This window comes from Haliaeetus albicilla, chromosome 4, assembly GCF_947461875.1.
Source record: "Haliaeetus albicilla chromosome 4, bHalAlb1.1, whole genome shotgun sequence".
Classification (NCBI taxonomy): Eukaryota; Metazoa; Chordata; class Aves; order Accipitriformes; family Accipitridae; genus Haliaeetus; species Haliaeetus albicilla.
The window spans coordinates 53,875,110-53,892,558 of NC_091486.1; the positions used below are offsets into that span (position 1 = coordinate 53,875,110).

At 56.0% G+C, this 17,449-nt stretch overlaps 1 protein-coding gene across 2 annotated transcripts in view; it reads left to right on the plus strand.

Annotated features, from left to right (window-relative positions):
- The window catches only part of AJAP1 (adherens junctions associated protein 1), a 45,865-nt gene extending 30,090 nt beyond the window's left edge, over nt 1-15,775 (plus strand). Inside the window, exons 4-6 of one of the 2 annotated variants that reach the window (XM_069782841.1) lie at nt 1,473-1,715; nt 3,171-3,301; nt 8,853-15,775. In XM_069782841.1, the coding sequence (XP_069638942.1) occupies nt 1,473-1,715; nt 3,171-3,243 (316 nt within the window). In that variant the 3' untranslated portion in view covers nt 3,244-3,301; nt 8,853-15,775. The remainder of the gene's footprint in view (nt 1-1,472; nt 1,716-3,170; nt 3,302-8,852) is intronic. The other variant, XM_069782842.1, reaches the window with a different exon arrangement.
- The last annotated feature ends 1,674 nt before the right edge of the window (nt 15,776-17,449 follow it).

Below are 17,449 nucleotides of genomic sequence, written 5' to 3' on the forward strand. Positions count from 1 at the left end.
GTGATGCTCAGACAGGAGTTACTTTACCAAACTTCCCTAATCATAGCCGTATTTTGGTGAAAGAGCATGGAAAATACTTTATAAAACACTTCTGGGATTTTTCTCTAGTAGTGGTCACGAGCAGTCCATATCATTGATCCGGCTGACCGCAGCTTGCCAGAACAGCTCAAGTAACCTAATGCTGAAGCCAAAAAGGAAAAAAAAAAAAAAGAATACAATGATCAGTGTAGCATAGAAATTGTTTACAGTAAGTGAAGTTGGGAAATCCCCAGAGGATACCTGCAGGCGAGCGCGGTCAGCAGTCAGACGTGCCCCAGGCGGGAAGGCAGCACCCCGATGAGTTTGCTCAGCCCTAACATTTGCCAAACCGCTTTGGGTTTTGACACGGTTTTTAGGCTACCTCCGGCGCTGCTCGCGCAGGCGAGGGCCGGCCGCGCGCTGGCTGCGAGCTCCATGGCAGAGCTGACCCAAATCACACGCTTGGTCCCCGGCCCCAAACGGGACGCGGTCCTGATCCCCGTCCCTTAGGCTGGCGCTTGTCCCCCTCGGGCAAGACGGGTGAGCGATGGCCGTGTGCCACGCTGGCGTCCTTCTTGTCGTTACTCCTTCTGCAAACGTGCCGTGACGGAGCTGACGGTTATTTTAGTGGCTGTCTCTTTCGGTTGCATCAGCCGGTGCAGAGCAGGCTGTGCCCTGCTGCCGGCAGATGCTGCCAGCGTGGCCGGCGCCGGTCCCGGGGGAGCCCTGCGCTCCCGGCCCCGCAGGTCTCCCTCCACGGGCAGCACCAGCATCCCCAGCTCCCGCGGCCCTCGGAGTTGCGGTCTTCCGAAACTCCAGTATTAGGATAGGCGCTGTCAATCCTGTTCAGAAAAAAGCGACACCTCACCTAAATCAGCGTCTAGACCCTTAAATAGGACCAGCCTGATCGAGGGCAGGTCCCTGCTAGCTCCCTTGTTTCCTTCGTACCGAACCGCAAGCGTTGCACGGCCACGAGATCCCGTTGGAGCCTCAGGAGCCGGTGGAGTCACCGGGGAGCAGGGCTGCCCTGCCAGCCGTCCCTTGGCCGAGGGGGAGCGTGTCTGCCATGTCAGACCGGTTTCTGAGCTTATTTATCCCAGTAAGTTAAACCCTTTTGGTGCCTCCCAAGCGGAAAAGGTTTCACTTCCATTTTTTTCACCTGTCTTTTCACTTTAAAAAAAGGCTTTCATTCCCTGCAGGTATAAACGTATGACTTGTCAAGTCATTCCTCTGGTGGTAAAAAGCTTATATCTAAAATTTAAATTCGATCCTCCAAAAAAAAAAAAAAGGTGAGCCAAACGACTGCTTGATTGTGGCCGATCTTTCCCACATGCCTGAATTCTAATCTAATATCGAGCGATGTGCAATTAACGGCCAGGAGCGCGCGTTCCCCCTGCCGAGCATCAGCGACGCGCGGTGCGTCGTGTCCCTTCTTCTCTCCCCCGCCGCCCCAGCTGCGCGCAGAGCGGGCGCCCGCGGCGCAACAGCCACCAGCGCAAGCTGGACCAGCAGGAGGAGAGCTGCCAGAACCTGACCGACTTCGCCCCCGCCCGCGTGCCCAGCGCCCTCGACATCTTCACCGCCTACAACGAGACGCTGCAGTGCTCCCATGAGTGCGTCCGGACCCCCGTCCCCGTCTACGCGGAGGAGGTGTTGCGCTCGCCCGGGGATTATAAAACGACCTTCAATGGAAACAGGTGAGGTGGCCGGCGCGGGTTCCCTGCGGGTTGGGGAGCGCCATCCTGCTCCGGGGGTCCGCTTGCCCCCTCTTTTCCCCGGGGAGGAGCGCACGGTGGAGCTGCCTTCCTCCGGCTCTCCGAGCCACGATGCTCGCCTGCCCCGTAGCTCAGCGTAGGCACGGCCGCTGGACCTCTCATCCCGCCGATGAGGGTGGGCGGGCGGCTCGGTGGCCCCCGTCCTCGCGGTGTCGGCCGGCCAGACCCCCCCCACGGCTCAGCAAGCCCCGGCAGCGTTCGGCACCGCACGTTTTTCAGTTCCCGCCCACTGCTGCTGCCAGCACGTAAATGCTGCTGGATCCATCTTCCAGCGTTCGTGCTGTCTCCTAAAGTGGCATCGAAAGAGCTGCTGGGTTGCGAATGAGCGGGGTGATTAATGGAGGAGCGGGCAGCGAGAGCCAAATGAACCGTTTGTCTGGTGTGAAATAACGATGCGTTAACGAGGAGGCTTCGTAGCGGCTGGCAGCAGGGCGTAAAAGATGCGAGCCCTCGCTCTGCCTGCCCCTTGCCTGCGTGGGTGGGAGGTGGTCAGGAGCGACCTCTCCCCGCGCCCCGGGCTGGTTCCCAGAGCCCTTTCACCGGGTGCTGGTGCAGTTTCACCACGCCGTAAACGCTTGCCCCCCACCAAAGCTAGAGGGAAAATCAGGAGGGGAGTTTTGAGGAAGAAAACGAGCCACTGGTGCTCCACGCAGCCTGGCTGGACCGTGGTGTGCGTGCCACCCACAGCTGACGTCTACCTGCATGAAGGACAGAAAAGCCTGGAAGCCAACAGCTTGATAGGCATCTTCTTAACCATCATCTTCTGTGTGCGCATGGGGTTTTGCTAGTTCACGTTTTTCAGGGTTTCCTCAGATCTTGGAAGGCAGAGAACTGGCAGGGATTTTCAAACCATTTCGTTGAACGTACGCGTGCATTGATTTTGATGCAAACCCCAGCCCAAGTGGTCCAGGGGTGCCCTTGTTCTGGCTGGAAGGGGGTTGTCGCTTTTCTGCCGTCAAGTGATGCTTTCTGGGATCCTGTTGGCCTCGGTGCATTTCCAGGCAGCCTGGCGGACCCCGTGCAGGCGATGAGCACGGCAGACCCGTGCGGGACCCGGGAGACGGGGAGGTGGCAGATAGGAGATGCTCTGCTGCCATTTGGGGTCAGCTATCCCTGCAGCAATTGGCTGCGTCAAAAGGTGCTCGTGCACAGGGGCCAAAACGTTTGATATTACAGTCCGTCTTTCTCTTCTTCTCTCTCTGCTTTGCACCACCCTGGTTTCCGAGGCCAATAAGCCCATTCAAAGCATTACTTCAGAGATTTCTTTTTTTTCCCCCCCCCCCCCTAAAAAAGCTGATTTTTGCAGCAGGCCATCTCGGCTTGCTCCTTGTGTGTTACATACCGGCACGTGCAAGCCCCTTTTTCTGCTCGCTGCAGACCCTCTTCTTCTGACCGGCATCTTATTCCCGTGGCCTTTGTGTCTGAGAAATGGTTTGAAATCTCCTGCTGACTGGCCGAAGCCTGTTTGACTTCTGGGGGCAGGGCAGACGCCATCGGGCTGTTTCCTGGTACGTACCGCGCTCCCCCCCGCGTCCATCACGTGTGTGTCCCCCCCGTGCCCATCGTCCCCTGCCTGCGAGCAGCCGCTCTCTTCCCTGCCATCCTCCGCTCGCCCTTCTTTTGGGACGTCGGACCCGAGCAGGGCGGCTCACCCAGCCGGGATGGCTGGAGACGTCTCCCGCTGTGGATGGGACGTTGGGTGCCAAAATGGCTTTTCCACGGAGGTGAATTACAGACAGGCCTGAGCTAAAGGCAGGGACTGGGATGGATGTGGACTTGCGAGGGAAGGGTCCTTGGGGCAGCCTTGAGCTTCAGCCTGATCCTGAGGTTCCAGCCCACCTCTAAAACCTCGACAAGCGATCGTAATTGCCGGGCTGTGAAATGGCCTGATCTGTAATTAACCTCTTGTTGCATGAGGAACGGTCTGTCTCATTCAAGAGTCACGCATCCGACATGCACTCTCCATTGGTACCCAAAAGCTCATTTGATGATGTTTCCTGTCCTAAACATTTCCATGCTCCCGCTGCGAGGGTGCCGGGGTCCTCCTCTTCCTCCTCCTCCTCCTTCTCCTGCTCCCATGCCCCTTCTTGCTCTGTGGGAAGCCGAGCCTGCAAGCCTGTGTGCGCAGTCCCCAGCAGCCAGGTTCACGCCTCGGGTACTGCTGCAACCAAAGGAGTACAACAACGTTGTACTGGTTTCAACAGTACGTTGTTTGGGGATTTTTTTTTTTTTGAGTTGGCTTGAGCCGTTTTCGCCTCCTTGTATTGCTTTTGAAGGTGGCATGGCCGATAGCGGTGGCAGGAAAAGCAATTAGGGTTCACTGCGTGCCAGCTCACCGTGGGGCAGCGGTGCCCGTTCGAGCCGCGCGCTCAGGTGAATTAATTGGTCTGTCCCAAGTCCCTGCTGTAATGAATCATATATTCAGTGTAAATGAAATTTCCAGCCTTCCCTGACTGCAGCTTGCTCGGAATGGCCTGTTTAACATTATGCTCAGCTATTGAACACAGAAATATAATTAGATTAGAATGGAAGGGAATAAAAAGTTAATGGTCTCAGCTGTGCCCGGGGCTGGCTGTGTCTGGGCAGGCCAGGTGAGGTGTGTGCCTGCCTGCCTGCCTGGCGGAGGGCAGAAAGCAGAAAGCAGAAAGTGAGGGTTCGGCCGTCTGCCCACCGGTGTCTTTGCCCGCAGGGTCTCGCTGGTGTGACCCCGCTGCTCAGCCGGGGCGGCTCTGCCCCCCGAGAGCCTCTCCTGGCTGGAGGGGCTTTGCTAGGGAATTTAAAAGGCTCTCACTCCCCATCTATTAGTGTTCTCCCATTATTACTCTGACTTTTGTTGCGGCTGCTGTCTCAGGGGGTCAAAGAGCCAAAGTACCTGGCCAGAGAGCTGGCGTTAGTGAGCAAGGGCAGCGGGAGGATGAACAGGGAGGTTCTGCAGGGTCTTCCTCAACAGCACACGCGGACGCTAGCTGCTGAAAGCAAACAGCAATAGCCCGCTCTACCTCTTCCACCGTGAGCTTTGTAGTTTGTGATGTCTGTCCGTTGGCTTAAAATTATTAAAAAAAACCCAAAACAATGCAAAACCCAAGCCAGTCATAGTTGGATGCCATCAGGAGCTCTTGTGCCAGAAGCGTAGAGGGAAGGAGAATGAGCAGCTCCGGGCTGTTGCCCGCTATGGGAAGGCGGTGCAATTCCCACCGCTCCTGCCCAAGGTCCTGTGAAACTCTTGTGCCAAAGACCGCGCCCTGGTCATCTCCATACATTTCTTTAAATAGTTCAAAGCTGGTTCATTATGCCTTATTAAATCCTTGAAATTCTCATTGACCTGTTTTCATGGAATCTATAAAAGGCGTATTGACACGCTCTGGAAAAATCTATCCGAGTCGTACCTTGAGCATAAGCTCCGTAACAGTCTTTCAATTATTTATACAGTTCTGGAAGCTGATGTTTGGTTTCATTAATGTTAACAAAGTGAGATGAATCCAAAACCTGTTCTCTGCATGTGTACATGTGCGTGTGTATATTTGCACTGGGGTATTTCTGGCACACACGCCTGAGTGGTATGTCATGGTAAAAACCAGGTGACTGCCATAGAACCCTACCGTCTGTGGGGAGTAACCTCGAGAATGTCACCGTGGCACAGATAACAGGAGAAATTGCCCTCGTCCCAAAATGGGGTCAGCCCAAATCCTTTAGAAGTTCAACAAGGTCGCTTAATATTTTTTCCGCACCATGCTACTTCCCGTGCATGGTTGCCTACATCTTCTGCCGGGGCATGGTTGTTAGAGCGAGGACCTGCCAGGGTCGCGGTGTGTATGTTTTCCGAGTGGGCTTTGCTCTGCGTGGCGGTGCTGCACGGCTGTTCCGGCAGCCCAGTGTTTGCCCCGCAGCCCATGGCGGTAGGCACGGCTCCCCGTGGCTTCCCAGAAGCCTGCGGTCGAAAGATGCTTTGCAACCCCATGCAAACAGCATTTTGCATCAACGTGTGCCAGCTGGGACATCCCACAGACAAAATGAGTATTTCAAGTTTCACCTGTCCCTGTGTAAGGTAAAAGCTTCCAAGAGCAGATGGCGTTGAGATAAGCTCCCTGGTAGTCTGTCCCCTGTCGTCGCGGTTGCCTTGTACTGTCACTGGACAGATGCTGCTGAGCGCAGGAGGAGTGGTGGGACTGAGGAAGCCTTTCCAGCTCTTGTTTCTAGAGGAGAGGCTGGTGGAAAAGAAGACGCAGCTGCTTTGGGCTGCACCTCTTCTGGAGGGATGGCTGTTCTCCTGGCTGGCTTTTACGGTAGCAGCAACATCGCCTGAAGGTGACCTGAGCCGATGTTGATGCGCTGCATCTCGGCAGAGGTGGAGGGATGCTCTAGAGCACATGGAGCTTCTTGGCTGGAGGGGTTACGTGCAGCTTTCTCTTCCCAGCCCCTTTCAGCATGAGCGGAGGATGGAGGAGGGCATGAGAGGAGCAACCCCCAGTCGAGGCGAGCGGGGCAGGAGGGGCTCTCCCCGCTCTGCAGCCACACAGCCACACACCCAGAGGGTCAAACGCTGCACCAGAGACCTCTCTCCTTGGAAAGGCTCAAAGCACTTTACAAGTTTTAATTGATGGCACTTCACAGCTCATAGCTGTCTAACAAGGAAATCAGTACTACGGAACGTGTAGAGTCAGAGCTGGAGACAGAAGACGGACGATGTGACCGGGGACAGGGATGGCAGGGCAGAGAGGGGGTGCGGACATTCTGACTAGATGAGCACCGGGAGGCTGGTTGGAGTTTAATGGGGACTTTACATATTACAGTCCATCAGCACTGTGCGAGTACCAAACGTCGTGCTGCCTAAATGGCAGCGTGGCATTTGACGATGCTGATGGCAACGAAAGGCTGGGCTGAGTGGCTGCAGGGAGCAGATGTAAGGGACGGCGCGGCGGAACGGTCTCCAGCCTGGAGAGCTGCAGGCAGCGCCGAGGTGGTGTCAGGAAACCCGGTGAAACTCATCGAGTTACACGGCGAGCAGATGTTGGAAGCTATTTCCCGGGGTCACGTTCATCCCGTGCCAACGGGAGCGATGGGGCGGGTTCCCGTGCCACCGGCACGGTCGCTGCCGGGGCGCTGGCGCTCCCAGGAGCGGGCGACGTCGCCGGCGGTGAGCAGCTGTTGGAGCTTTCCAGCAGATTGCCTCTGCCGGCGGTCAGGTCCCGCGGGAACGCTGCCTCGTAGATGGATGTCGCACCTAGGAGGACCTGGCCCCTCCGCCCAAGGCTGGCTTAGGTGGAGAGTAAAGCGCTCAATCAAAGCATTCGTGCCAGGCAACTCACTGAGGAACTATCTGCAGGGGGGGTGCAAGAAGCGAAACTATCTGTGCCCCGATCACGGCAGATGACAGAGGAGACGCAGTGCCAAGGCGGAGGCAGGAGCGGCTGCTGGTTTTGCAAACCGCAAGGTGAAATTTGCTGAAGACTCGCGTGGCTTTTGGCCGGGCACCGCAGCAAACTGTGGCTGTTTTGGTTTGATTTCGTACTGGCTTTGGGGCTTTCTGAAATGAAGTTTGAGATTTCGCATTATTCTTGTCCTTAATCCCGCTCTCTTTGACTGAAAAACCCCATGGAATGAGATTATACAAAAATCGGTAAGGTTGATCAAGCACTGACCTACTTTGCACAAAGAGGCTATTTGGAATACAATATAAATTTTACATCCTGCAATGCACGCATTAAATAGTATTCATCCAGAACTATGCAAATGTTCGGCATCGCTGTTAGGGAAGTGGCGATTTGAGACCTGAAAATCGTAGTGGTACGGTAACGTTGATCTGACCCTAGCTTTTGCACAAGGTAGTTAAAATTGATGGTATTGTATGGTAATTCCGTGCTTTGAACACGGCGAGCAGCTGCTGTGATGGCCCCGTTCTGCCTAACAACAGCAAATGGTTTGTATTAACATTAACAGATAATGAGTCATCATAAAAAAGCCCGGCTTGCCTTCGGAGGAATAACAGCAGTCCCAACACAGCCCCCATGCAGGAGATTAAGGACTCTGTAAAATCTGTCTCGCTAATTAAGACTTCGGCGTTGTTCTTGGAGATGGTATATATTGGGCATCTTGCTTCAAAATAATGTTGAAAAAAGAACCCTCGAACAGAAAGCGTATTGCATTTCTAAATGCTAATGACCAGCTAGTCAGAGGCCGTCGCGTAGATGAGGGCATATATGTCATGAGCGCACTCCGGGCAGCTCTTCTGCATATGCTGACTATATGTCTGCTGCATATAAAGCCCGCACGCGGGTAGCTCGGTCTCAGGCACAGCACGTATCACTATACATAAAGCCAGTCGCATACAGGTGAAGCAAGGGGCCGCACACTAATGATGGGGAGTAATTGTCTTCACACAGAGGTTGAAAGATTATGTAGGGAGAGGTCTTTCGGAAGACGGCAAGTAAATAGCGTAAGAGGAACTTCAATAGGATCTCTGGGTTTGATGCTTAACCAATTCTCTATTGATTTCTTTAGGGCATTTAACTTTAGAAAATCTTGTTAGTACTCATCATCATCTTCTCATCTGCCAGAGCACTCGCTGCTCCTAGCCCGAGCATGAAAAGCTCCAGAACGCAAGGATGCTGAGGAATAAATCACGCTTTGGAAAAGGCCCCGAGGAGATAGAAGCGCGCAGTAGGGCACGCGGAAGGCTCTTAGTCGCTCCCACCGCTCGCCAAAAGCGTCCCTGTCCCAGCGCGCGCATCCCCCTTCGGAAGGCCGCCCCGCCAAACGTGGCGGAGAGCGAGCTGGGCAAGGCCGGGCCTTCTCCGGGGAGGCAGAAGTAGTGGTCCCAGTCCCGAATGCAGACTGGCAACTCGGCAGGGGGAGGTGACTGACACCCCGCTTCCTCCGTCCCCCGCTCCCCCGGGATGCTCGCCCACTGCCATCGACGTTTGCTCCCCTGAGCCCCGCGGTGCCGCTGCTGGGAGGAGGGGGAAGCCTCCGGGCTCCTGGGGGGCATCGGAGAAGCGACGCGAGTCGTGGTGCGTTGCCCTGTCGTGATTTAACCTTTGTTTTTCTTCTTGTCCTTAACAGGATTCCATTGGTGAACCTGTAAAAAATATAAAAAAATAATGGGTTACCTGTACCTACCATTTCCGTTTACCAGTAGGAGACTCAAAGAGCAGCGTTCTATGGGCCAAATATATTTTTATAAAAATGAACACGCCTATAGGTAACTGCGTTTTTCAAAGAGCGCTTTTTTTGGAGAGGAGAAAGACAAAAGTGCGAGCAAAGAATCCTGTGGAGGAAGAGGAACCGGCGAGGGACTGAGAGGGAAGGACTGGGCGCCTGGAGCCTGGACGCGGACTGTGACTCTGAACCTGTGCCAATAATACCATTATGTGCCACGTACCGATGCAAAGACTTCGCGAGAAGCTGAAGCTCAGTCGATAACGCCTAGAAACGTTGTGGAGGACGAGTGGGGCGTCTCTTCTGGTGGGGTCATTCATTCCGGTCCATACGCATACATACATACGATATATGTAGAGAGAAAATATATATATACACACACAAACACTTTTTGTACTGTAGCAATTTTTGGAGATCTTAAATACTCATTTTTAAAGAAGATGTCATGGGCTAAAAGTCTCATTTCTTTAACACGCATAATACAAACTAGGTGAACCGATGTTTTCTACTTTGGCAGCTTGCCTTTCGAACCTATATGTGTATATATAGGTAGACATATATACATATATATACGTATGTGTGTGTATGTATAAACATATATATGTATGTATACATATATATAGAGAGATATATATAGTTTTGGTTCTTTTTGGAAATGCTTTTCCAGTGGTGGCGAAGTGACCGCAGCGGCGAGCGGCGGGGGACGGCCGGGGCCGCGCTGCCGGCACAGCAGGCTGCCGGCAGGGAGCTGGGGAGAGGCTTCCCAAAAACCAGCTGGAGCAGCGGCTGCGCTTGCCCTGTGGTTCCTCCGGCTCCGGAAGGGATGGCGGAGCACTCTGGAGGCTGGTTTGGAACGCGAGGAGAATGGAAACGGGCTGGGGTTCTGGCTAGAAGGAAGCCTCTGGGCCAAATTCACAAAGTGCATTCCTGCTGTCGGAGGCCGGAGGAAGCGTGACGCCTCGGCGAGAGGAGCGGGCAGCAGAGGAGCTCCCCTCTCGCCCGGCCGCTTGGCCGTTGCGAGCCCCCTTTCCCTGATGCGGGATGCCGCCTGCACGCGGCGGATCCCGCTCCCGCTCCCCACGGACCCCGTGTCCCAGGCGGTGCTCCCGCACCATTGCGTTCCCAGGGGCAGGGCGAGCGGGAGCGAGCAGGGAGCGAGCAGCAAGCAGGTCCTCCGGCTCCTGGCAGCTTGAAGCATCTCAAGGCGGTGGCAAAGGATATTTCCAGGCTTTTGCAGCCCGATACATCATCAGGGGAGATAGGAAGAAGCCCGAAAGCCTGCGTCTGCCCTTCTGTTTCGCGGAGCTGTATTCGGTGTGACGCCTCGGGGCTGGCCGGGGACGGGTTTTAGGCGTGGGCTTTCAAGGGAGGGGCCTCTCTTGGCACCAGAGACGAGTTTCAGGAGCGGGATGTGGGAGTTTTTTTGGAAAATGGCTTCTACGTTGGCCACGACACCAAAGCTTGCTCAGCCCTTTGTGAGAAACGAGAGAGGAGCGAGCCCGTTGCCTCCTGACCCAGCCCAAGGCCAGCGAGCTCCCGGGAGCCTCTTCCTTTGCTCTCCTGGTCTTGGCTGGGTCTGCGGCGGCAGGAGAAGATGCAGCCCGCCGTCCACAGTCACGGGTATCATTTGATAGCGTTAAAAAGGGAATTTTTGCCCAACAGTTTGCCAGGGAAGTACTGTTCTACTGGCTCTGGTTTGGTGTGTTGCTCTAGGAACACGTCCTGTCGTCCATCCAGCTCCTGGATGGTTTTCGGTGGGTGCTGCCGAGCTTGCCAGCCTACCCGTGAGCCCCCCCGTCCAAGTCTTTCCATGGAGTCGGGTGCTGCCGGCCATGCCGTGCCTCTCCAAACCGGCGCGGGTGGGAGAGCCAGGCAGGAGGAGGGGATGGCGGCCGCGGGCTGGGGTCTCCCGACCTGCCCGGTGTCTCGCCACGGTTTGCTTCTGCTCCTTAACACATGCCCTGCTCCAAGCCTGGGCTTGCCCACATAGACCGTGCCAAGGCAAAGCTTGCAGAGGGCTCCCGGGTAACTGCACTGTATGATTCATGCAAGGGTCTGCTTCACGTCAGGCACCGAGACGGGTCTCGGTTGGGTTGCTTCCACATTACGTGGGTGGGAACGACAGCAGAGTTCAGACCAAAGTCCTCCAGTTCTTTTTGTAAACTGCTCTTCGTAAACACTAGCGATTTTTTAGAATTGTCCAGATACACGTTTCTACTCATCCGCTAATTATTCAGCACCCTTTCTTTATTATAACAAACGTGCAGTTTAAAAAGAAAAACAAACTCAGAAACTTATGGTGTTGTGCATAGCCACATGTGTGGTCTCTTGTTTCCGTACCCTTTTCTGTCCTTTTCTGATGGAGTTGCACAGTCTGGATTATTTTTCCTGAATTTTTGGAAGCTGCCCCGGAAAGAAGTCTTCCTTGCCGGACCTGGCGATTACCTGCGGACTCGCACCAAATGCAACCAAATGTTGCGTTGGCAACGTTCCCCGTGACTCCGACGAGCCTCGAGCATCGCCTCGGGCGAGTTCTGCGCCAGGGTCGCTGCCGACCGGCAGCCGGAGAGGAGGAGGGGGGGTTCCTGTTGCTCCTGGCCCGGTTTTAGTCCTTGACCAAACCCGTTCCTTCTGCGGAGGTGGTTTCTCACGAGCGCTGAGCTGGGCGGGCATGGGCGGCAGCAGACATGCGTGTCCCTGGGGCTGGGTGTTGGGGGGTATTTAACAGGGCTGGGTCCCCTTAGACTTCTGCAGCGGAGCGGAGATCTGCTCTGTTTTTTGTGTTCCCTGAGAGCAAACCTTTCCATCATAGGGCTGGGCGTGGGGTAGGGGGAGGTCTACTGGGGGGCTCTCCTGTCCGGCTCCCCGGGCCGTTGGGTGGGATGCCTCCCCGGGATGCCTCCAGGATCGGGGGGGGACGGGACGACAACGGTGTCTCGCTAGAGGAGCGACCCCCCCAAAAGCTTTAGCCTTCCCTGAGAAACGCGGGGAGCGTTTGCCCTCAGGGTGTCCCAGGGGGTCTGCCCCGAAACAGGGAGGCACGTCGGTGCTGCGTGGGGTCCTGTCCGCGTCGCCGACAGTCTCACATGCACGCCGGGGGGGGCTTGGGCATGCGGCGGGGTGCGATTAAAAGCGCAGAGCGTTGCCTCGCTTGGATTACCGGCTGCACAGGGGAGCACCCCGGGTGCTGCTCACCCCCAGGGCTGCACTGGAGGGAGGCTTCGTGGCAGCGGGGGTCAGCCAAAACCCGCGCGGGGAGCGCGGGTTCCGAGCCACTACTCCAGGGTGATCCGTCATCTCGGTATACCGGGGCTTTTGTGTTTCACTGATGTAAACGGTGCAGCCCCCGCAAGTTACCCTTGCTGGCACGGTTTTTGAATTCTCCTTCTTTGTTTGACTTTGCTGGCATTCATCCGCTCCAGCTCGGGAGCCGCGTCTGTTGTGCTTCACCCATTGATCTTCCTATTTATTTGTATGTGCTGGCTGCACCCAGTAGTTCTTGCGGGTATTCCAGTGTAATCTCGACAGCAATTTGACATCATAAAATATATCTCAACTCCCTCGTTCCTGAGCGTTTGAAGCATCGTTCTGTATTTCTGTGTGTATGGAACCTGCTGCCTGAAGGGGAGTCGTCAGGCGGAGCTGGGGGCTTGGCAGGGCGGCGCGGGCAGCGCCGGTGCCGGTGATGGAGAGGTGCCCTGCCCCGAGCCCGGCTCCCGGGAAATTCCCTGCGGAGCTGGGGGCAAGGAGGGGGAAGTGTGTCTGTGTGTGTCTGTGTGTGTGTCAGGGAGAGAGAACGAAGGCAGGTAACTTTGACCCCAGGCGACGGGAGCAGGTTTCTGACGGCAGGACTTGCATGAGCTTTCCACATAGTCTGCAGAAGGACACGTCCTGGTCACCAAGAGATGAGCGGTGAACCAGGGAACAAAAGTAGATGCACAATCTTCCCTTATTTATAAGGACCAACAGCACTTGCACTTTATCAGAGAAACCCTCCCATCCCTATGCATGCCAAGCACACCAACAAGGGACAACTGCCAGGAGAAAGGAAAGGAGGGGAGGAAGAAGGGAAGGGCCGGAGCTGCAAATGCGGTGATTTACGAGGCAGGATCCTAGCATCCCAATGTCTTTCGTAGTCAAGAGAAATGAACTGTGGTTATTTCATTCCCTACTATTGATGAAAGCCAAAAAAAAAAGAAAGAAGTGAAAACAGAAAGTCACATTTTCATGGAATAGACCGGTCGAGCAGATCCTTCACACCGGGGAAAAAGCAGGCAAGCGGGGTGTTCGCAGGCACGTTCCTTCGTGACCTGTGACATGTTTCGGCCACATTGTCTGGCCCCAAGGTCTTTTGGCTGCCGCAGCCACAGGCGATGGCTCTAGATGGGCTCCTTCCATCGCTGCCCTTTGCTGGACACAAAGCTTTGTCCTCAGCTGGCGGGAATTGTGCCGGGGTTCATCGGCTTGAGCCAGCCCAAAGCTTATTCAGCAATAACGGGGTCAGTTTTGCTAATGCTCGTGCCACCAGGTACTTTGAATCGGCTGGAGCCGCTCGCCCGAGCAGCGGGGTCTTGCTCCTGTGCAAGGACAGAAGGGACTTGCACGCGTTTGGAGAATTAGGGGTTTTTCTGTTCTCATTCAGAAGCTGAGCCCGTTTTCCAGCCCGATAGCGTTGCACAGGTAGCAGGAAACCATGAAATTCCACCGTGAAACACAGCCCTGTGTGCTGGACGGCATCGTCTGCGTTGCAATGGATTGAGCCACGGCTTGCGAGCAGCGAGGCGGTGAACGTCCCTTGTGAACGTCCCCGTTGTGCCCGGGGAGGTCACCTCGCTGCGGTGCCGTGCTGGGGAGCCGTGGGCACGCGTGTGGTGGGACTCGATGGATGGACAGTAAATCCAGGGGAGCAGCCGCAGCGGGCGCAGGGTGCAGCCCGGACGCGGCATCGGACGTCCGCCACTGCCTAGGAAAACTATGTTGCCGGTGTGCCCTTTCTTTGGAAAACCAGAGCTTTTTACGGTGTTTCGTTTCATTGTGGATCTGGCGGCTTGAAAAAAAAAAGGTTTGCTCCTTGCTTTGCCGTAAACTTCCAGCTAGCTGCTTCTTGTTGCTTTTCGGTTCATTTTATGGATTTCTTAGCCCCTTGGTAGTTAGTAAGAAATGCATCACGGCTGCCGAAAGGCTGCCACATCCCCCAGATGTGTGGTGGTGTGTCTGCGTGTTGGTTGTGGCTCTGTCTTAGAGAGAAAACGGCTTGGGGCGAGCCCTTCTCACCGCCAGCCTCTGCAGGGAGCCGGCAAAGCCGGCTGCTCCTGTGCCGGGACGGCGGCTGCTTTGCTCCCCCCGGCAGAGGAGAGGCTGGCTCTCCCTCGGGCTCCGCAGCAAGCCCAGACCTCCCGGGGCTGTGCGGGACCTTTCCTCCGTCAAAGTCCCTTGCAGGCGCCGAGCAGGAGCTGCAGGACTTTCTGCTCCTGCCGAGCCGCGGAGTCGGCGTGACTGCTCAGGCGAGGGCTGCGGCCGGCGCCGGTGGGCTCTTCGCTGCGCCAAACTGAGCTGGTTTGGGGCTACCGGTCCCAGCTACCGTGTCGCGGCGCCTCGGGATACGGCGGGCAGATTGGTAGGGTTCGGTACCCAAGCCCCTGATTTTTGCAAAGCGGGGTGTCCCGAGGGCAGCGTCGTCCCGTAGCATCCGCGGGGCAGAGCGGGTCCCAGGCGGCTGCCCATCTCTCCGCATCCGATCGTTTACCTTCACTCTGTCTTCCCAGCTAGAGATAAAGGGCAGCCCGCCGCGGCGGCGGCGGAGGGGCCGTGCGGGAAGCGCGCTCCGCCGCGCTCTCCAGCCTCCGCGCCCTTCGCCGGCCGGGAGGTCGGAGCAGCGACGGCAGAACCGGCGCGGGGAGAGCACGTGGGGGCGGATTTCAGGTTACCTCTTCTCCATTGGCAGCTTGTTGTGAAGGAAGGTAGTTCAGCTCAAATGGTAGTTAAATAGTAGATATTCTACACATATTATATATTTTGTAAAAAAAAAAATAAAAATAAAATAGAACAAAAATATATATATACTATCTCAGCCCACCCATTTCAGGATGAATGTGGTTGGAATTTTGGTTCAACCAGGTATAAAATCTGTAAGCGATTTTTTTCAAAACCAGCAAGAAATCCCTCACCATTTCAGAAGTCCGTGGGTTTGGTCTCCAGATCTCATGTAACGCTTCTCACGCATTTTTAAGAATTATTCTCAGCGTTTGTAGGTACATTTTTAATAGTGTCGCGAGTGGAGATAATATTTCCTTTGAGAAAAAGTCTATGTTGCACAAAAATGTACACTAAGGGCACAGATTTCTGACCCAGATTCTTCTATTTTAGGTTCCGAGGGGTTTATTTTTTTGTTTGATAGGACATGTACAGTGAAGTTTACACTTTATTTTTATTTTGCCAAAACCGGTTTTCTAACATGAGACAGCTTTTACTTTGTAACTGGTTTGACATCACTGAGTACTTCTTTCTTTTCCTGGGAAAATCCTGCACCGCGAGACATCCCGCCCGTACGTGGGCGATGCGCTTGAGGCCGTCGCCGGCAGAAGCGGCCGTCGCCTTTCGGCATCGCGGTTGCCCCGGTGCGAGCCGGGGCGATGGCGGTGGGGAGCTGGCTGCCCCGGGGGGGGGGCCCGCGCAGGCAAGAACTGTTTTCTTCCCGAGTGGTTTTTAATTTGTCTCTGTACTTCGAAGCTGTGTATTTGGAAGCACTGTAAATGCCACCCTATACCGATTTCCCTGTGTATATTTAGTACTCTGATGTTGCTATTAAAACTGATATGAGAACCGCGCAGCCGGGTGGTGACTGGGTTCCTCTGCGTGGCGGCCGCGGTCCCTGGGGAGGGGACGGGGTCATTTCGGGGGCCGGGGTGGGGAGCAACCGCTCCGCAAGAAGGAGCCCGGGGTCTTCCCTGGAGAAATCTCCCTGGCTCCCTGGCTGCGCATCCCTCGGGCGAGCGGCCGAGAAACGGCTCAGCCTTCGTCCCGGGAGGAGGGTCTGGCACATCCCCTCGAGGTCCCCACCGCCGCAACAGCCGCCTCCGGACCCCGCGGCAGAGGCGGGAGGGCACCGGGTCCCCAGGCTCGCCCAGCGTCCCCCAGGACTCGGGGGGGGACACCCGCGCGCGCACTTTGGGACCAGGCGCTTGGAAGAGGGAAGCCCTTTAATAGGACAGTTGGAGGGCGAATTAAACATCACTAACGATGTTTTAAATAAACAGCTACGCGATAAGGTAAGCAGGCGTTACAGAACTGCTTAACCTAGATGCATGTTTTACATAAAGAGAAATTCTCCCCTGAGCAGATGTGTATTAAAACGGGATTTCTTGCTCGCAAATTTGGGTTGAAATGGGTGACGATGGTTCACGCTCGGGCTGTCGTGCTCCCAGGCGGGGCTGGCCCTGCCGCTGCACAGCCGCGCTCTGCTCGCCAGACAGACGGACGGCCGTGGGGACCGGGGTGCCGCGCGGAGGGGGCTCTCGGAGAGCTTGCTGGGCAGCGGGGACAGCTTCCAGAGCCCCCCCTGCGCGCCCACCGGCCTCCTCCCCTTCCCCAGGACACTGCGGGACGGCGTGGCTGCGATCCTTCGAAACGCCGTCTGACCTGGAAAGGGGGAAAAGCCTTTTTCAGTGTCTGCGTTGGCTTGGAGGAGGGATGACTTGAGAAGACGGAGCTCGGCACAGCCGCCTGCTGCTTTCGTTTCCAGGACCCTTTGTGGCTCTCCGTGCCGGGCCAGCCACCTGACGGCACGCCGAAATGGGGACCAGAGATGCCGCCCCTCCCCAGCCTATCCAAATCCTCCCCAAAACCTCTCTCCTGTGGGAAAATATGTAGGAAAATAGGGAGGGAGAAAGTGAGACGCTCTTCATTTTAGGGCCAAATTGCCAGCTTAAATCACCGTGACAATGTGTACAAGCTAACAGGATGCGAGCGGCCCTGAAGCTGCGTATATCAGCCAGAGAGCTCTGTTTGTTTCCAGATACAAGTGGGATTTCAGGGCATGAAATACGGTGTTGGGATCTCATTCCTTTCCCTGCTATTTGTCACAGCCGGAAACGTACTCGCCAGCTTGAATTGTTGCTAGTGTCGCTGCTGCGCGCGCAGGGGAGAAATATTGCGCTGAGCCCCATGCAGCGTGGGAGAGGGGACGTGGGGGACGAGGAGGAGCCGAACGGCTCGGGCGGGTGGGTGCTGCTCAGTCTCGCCCGGATTTGTGCGCTTCGCTCGCACGGATTGCGACGGCGGCGGGCAGCCGGCGCGGCTGCAGGAGCGGGCGGCAGCTCGTCGCCGCTCTGCTCCTTGCGTGACTTTGGTGCGCCGTGAAAGACCGTTGCTGCGGGAGCTCCTGCCCAGCCCGGCGAGCTCAGCTTTCTGCATTGCAGCCGAAGGGGAGTACCGGCCAAAACGGCGTCCCCGCAGAGCCGGCCGTCCCTGCCCCCTCCAGCGCCGATCGCTGCCGGCACGGA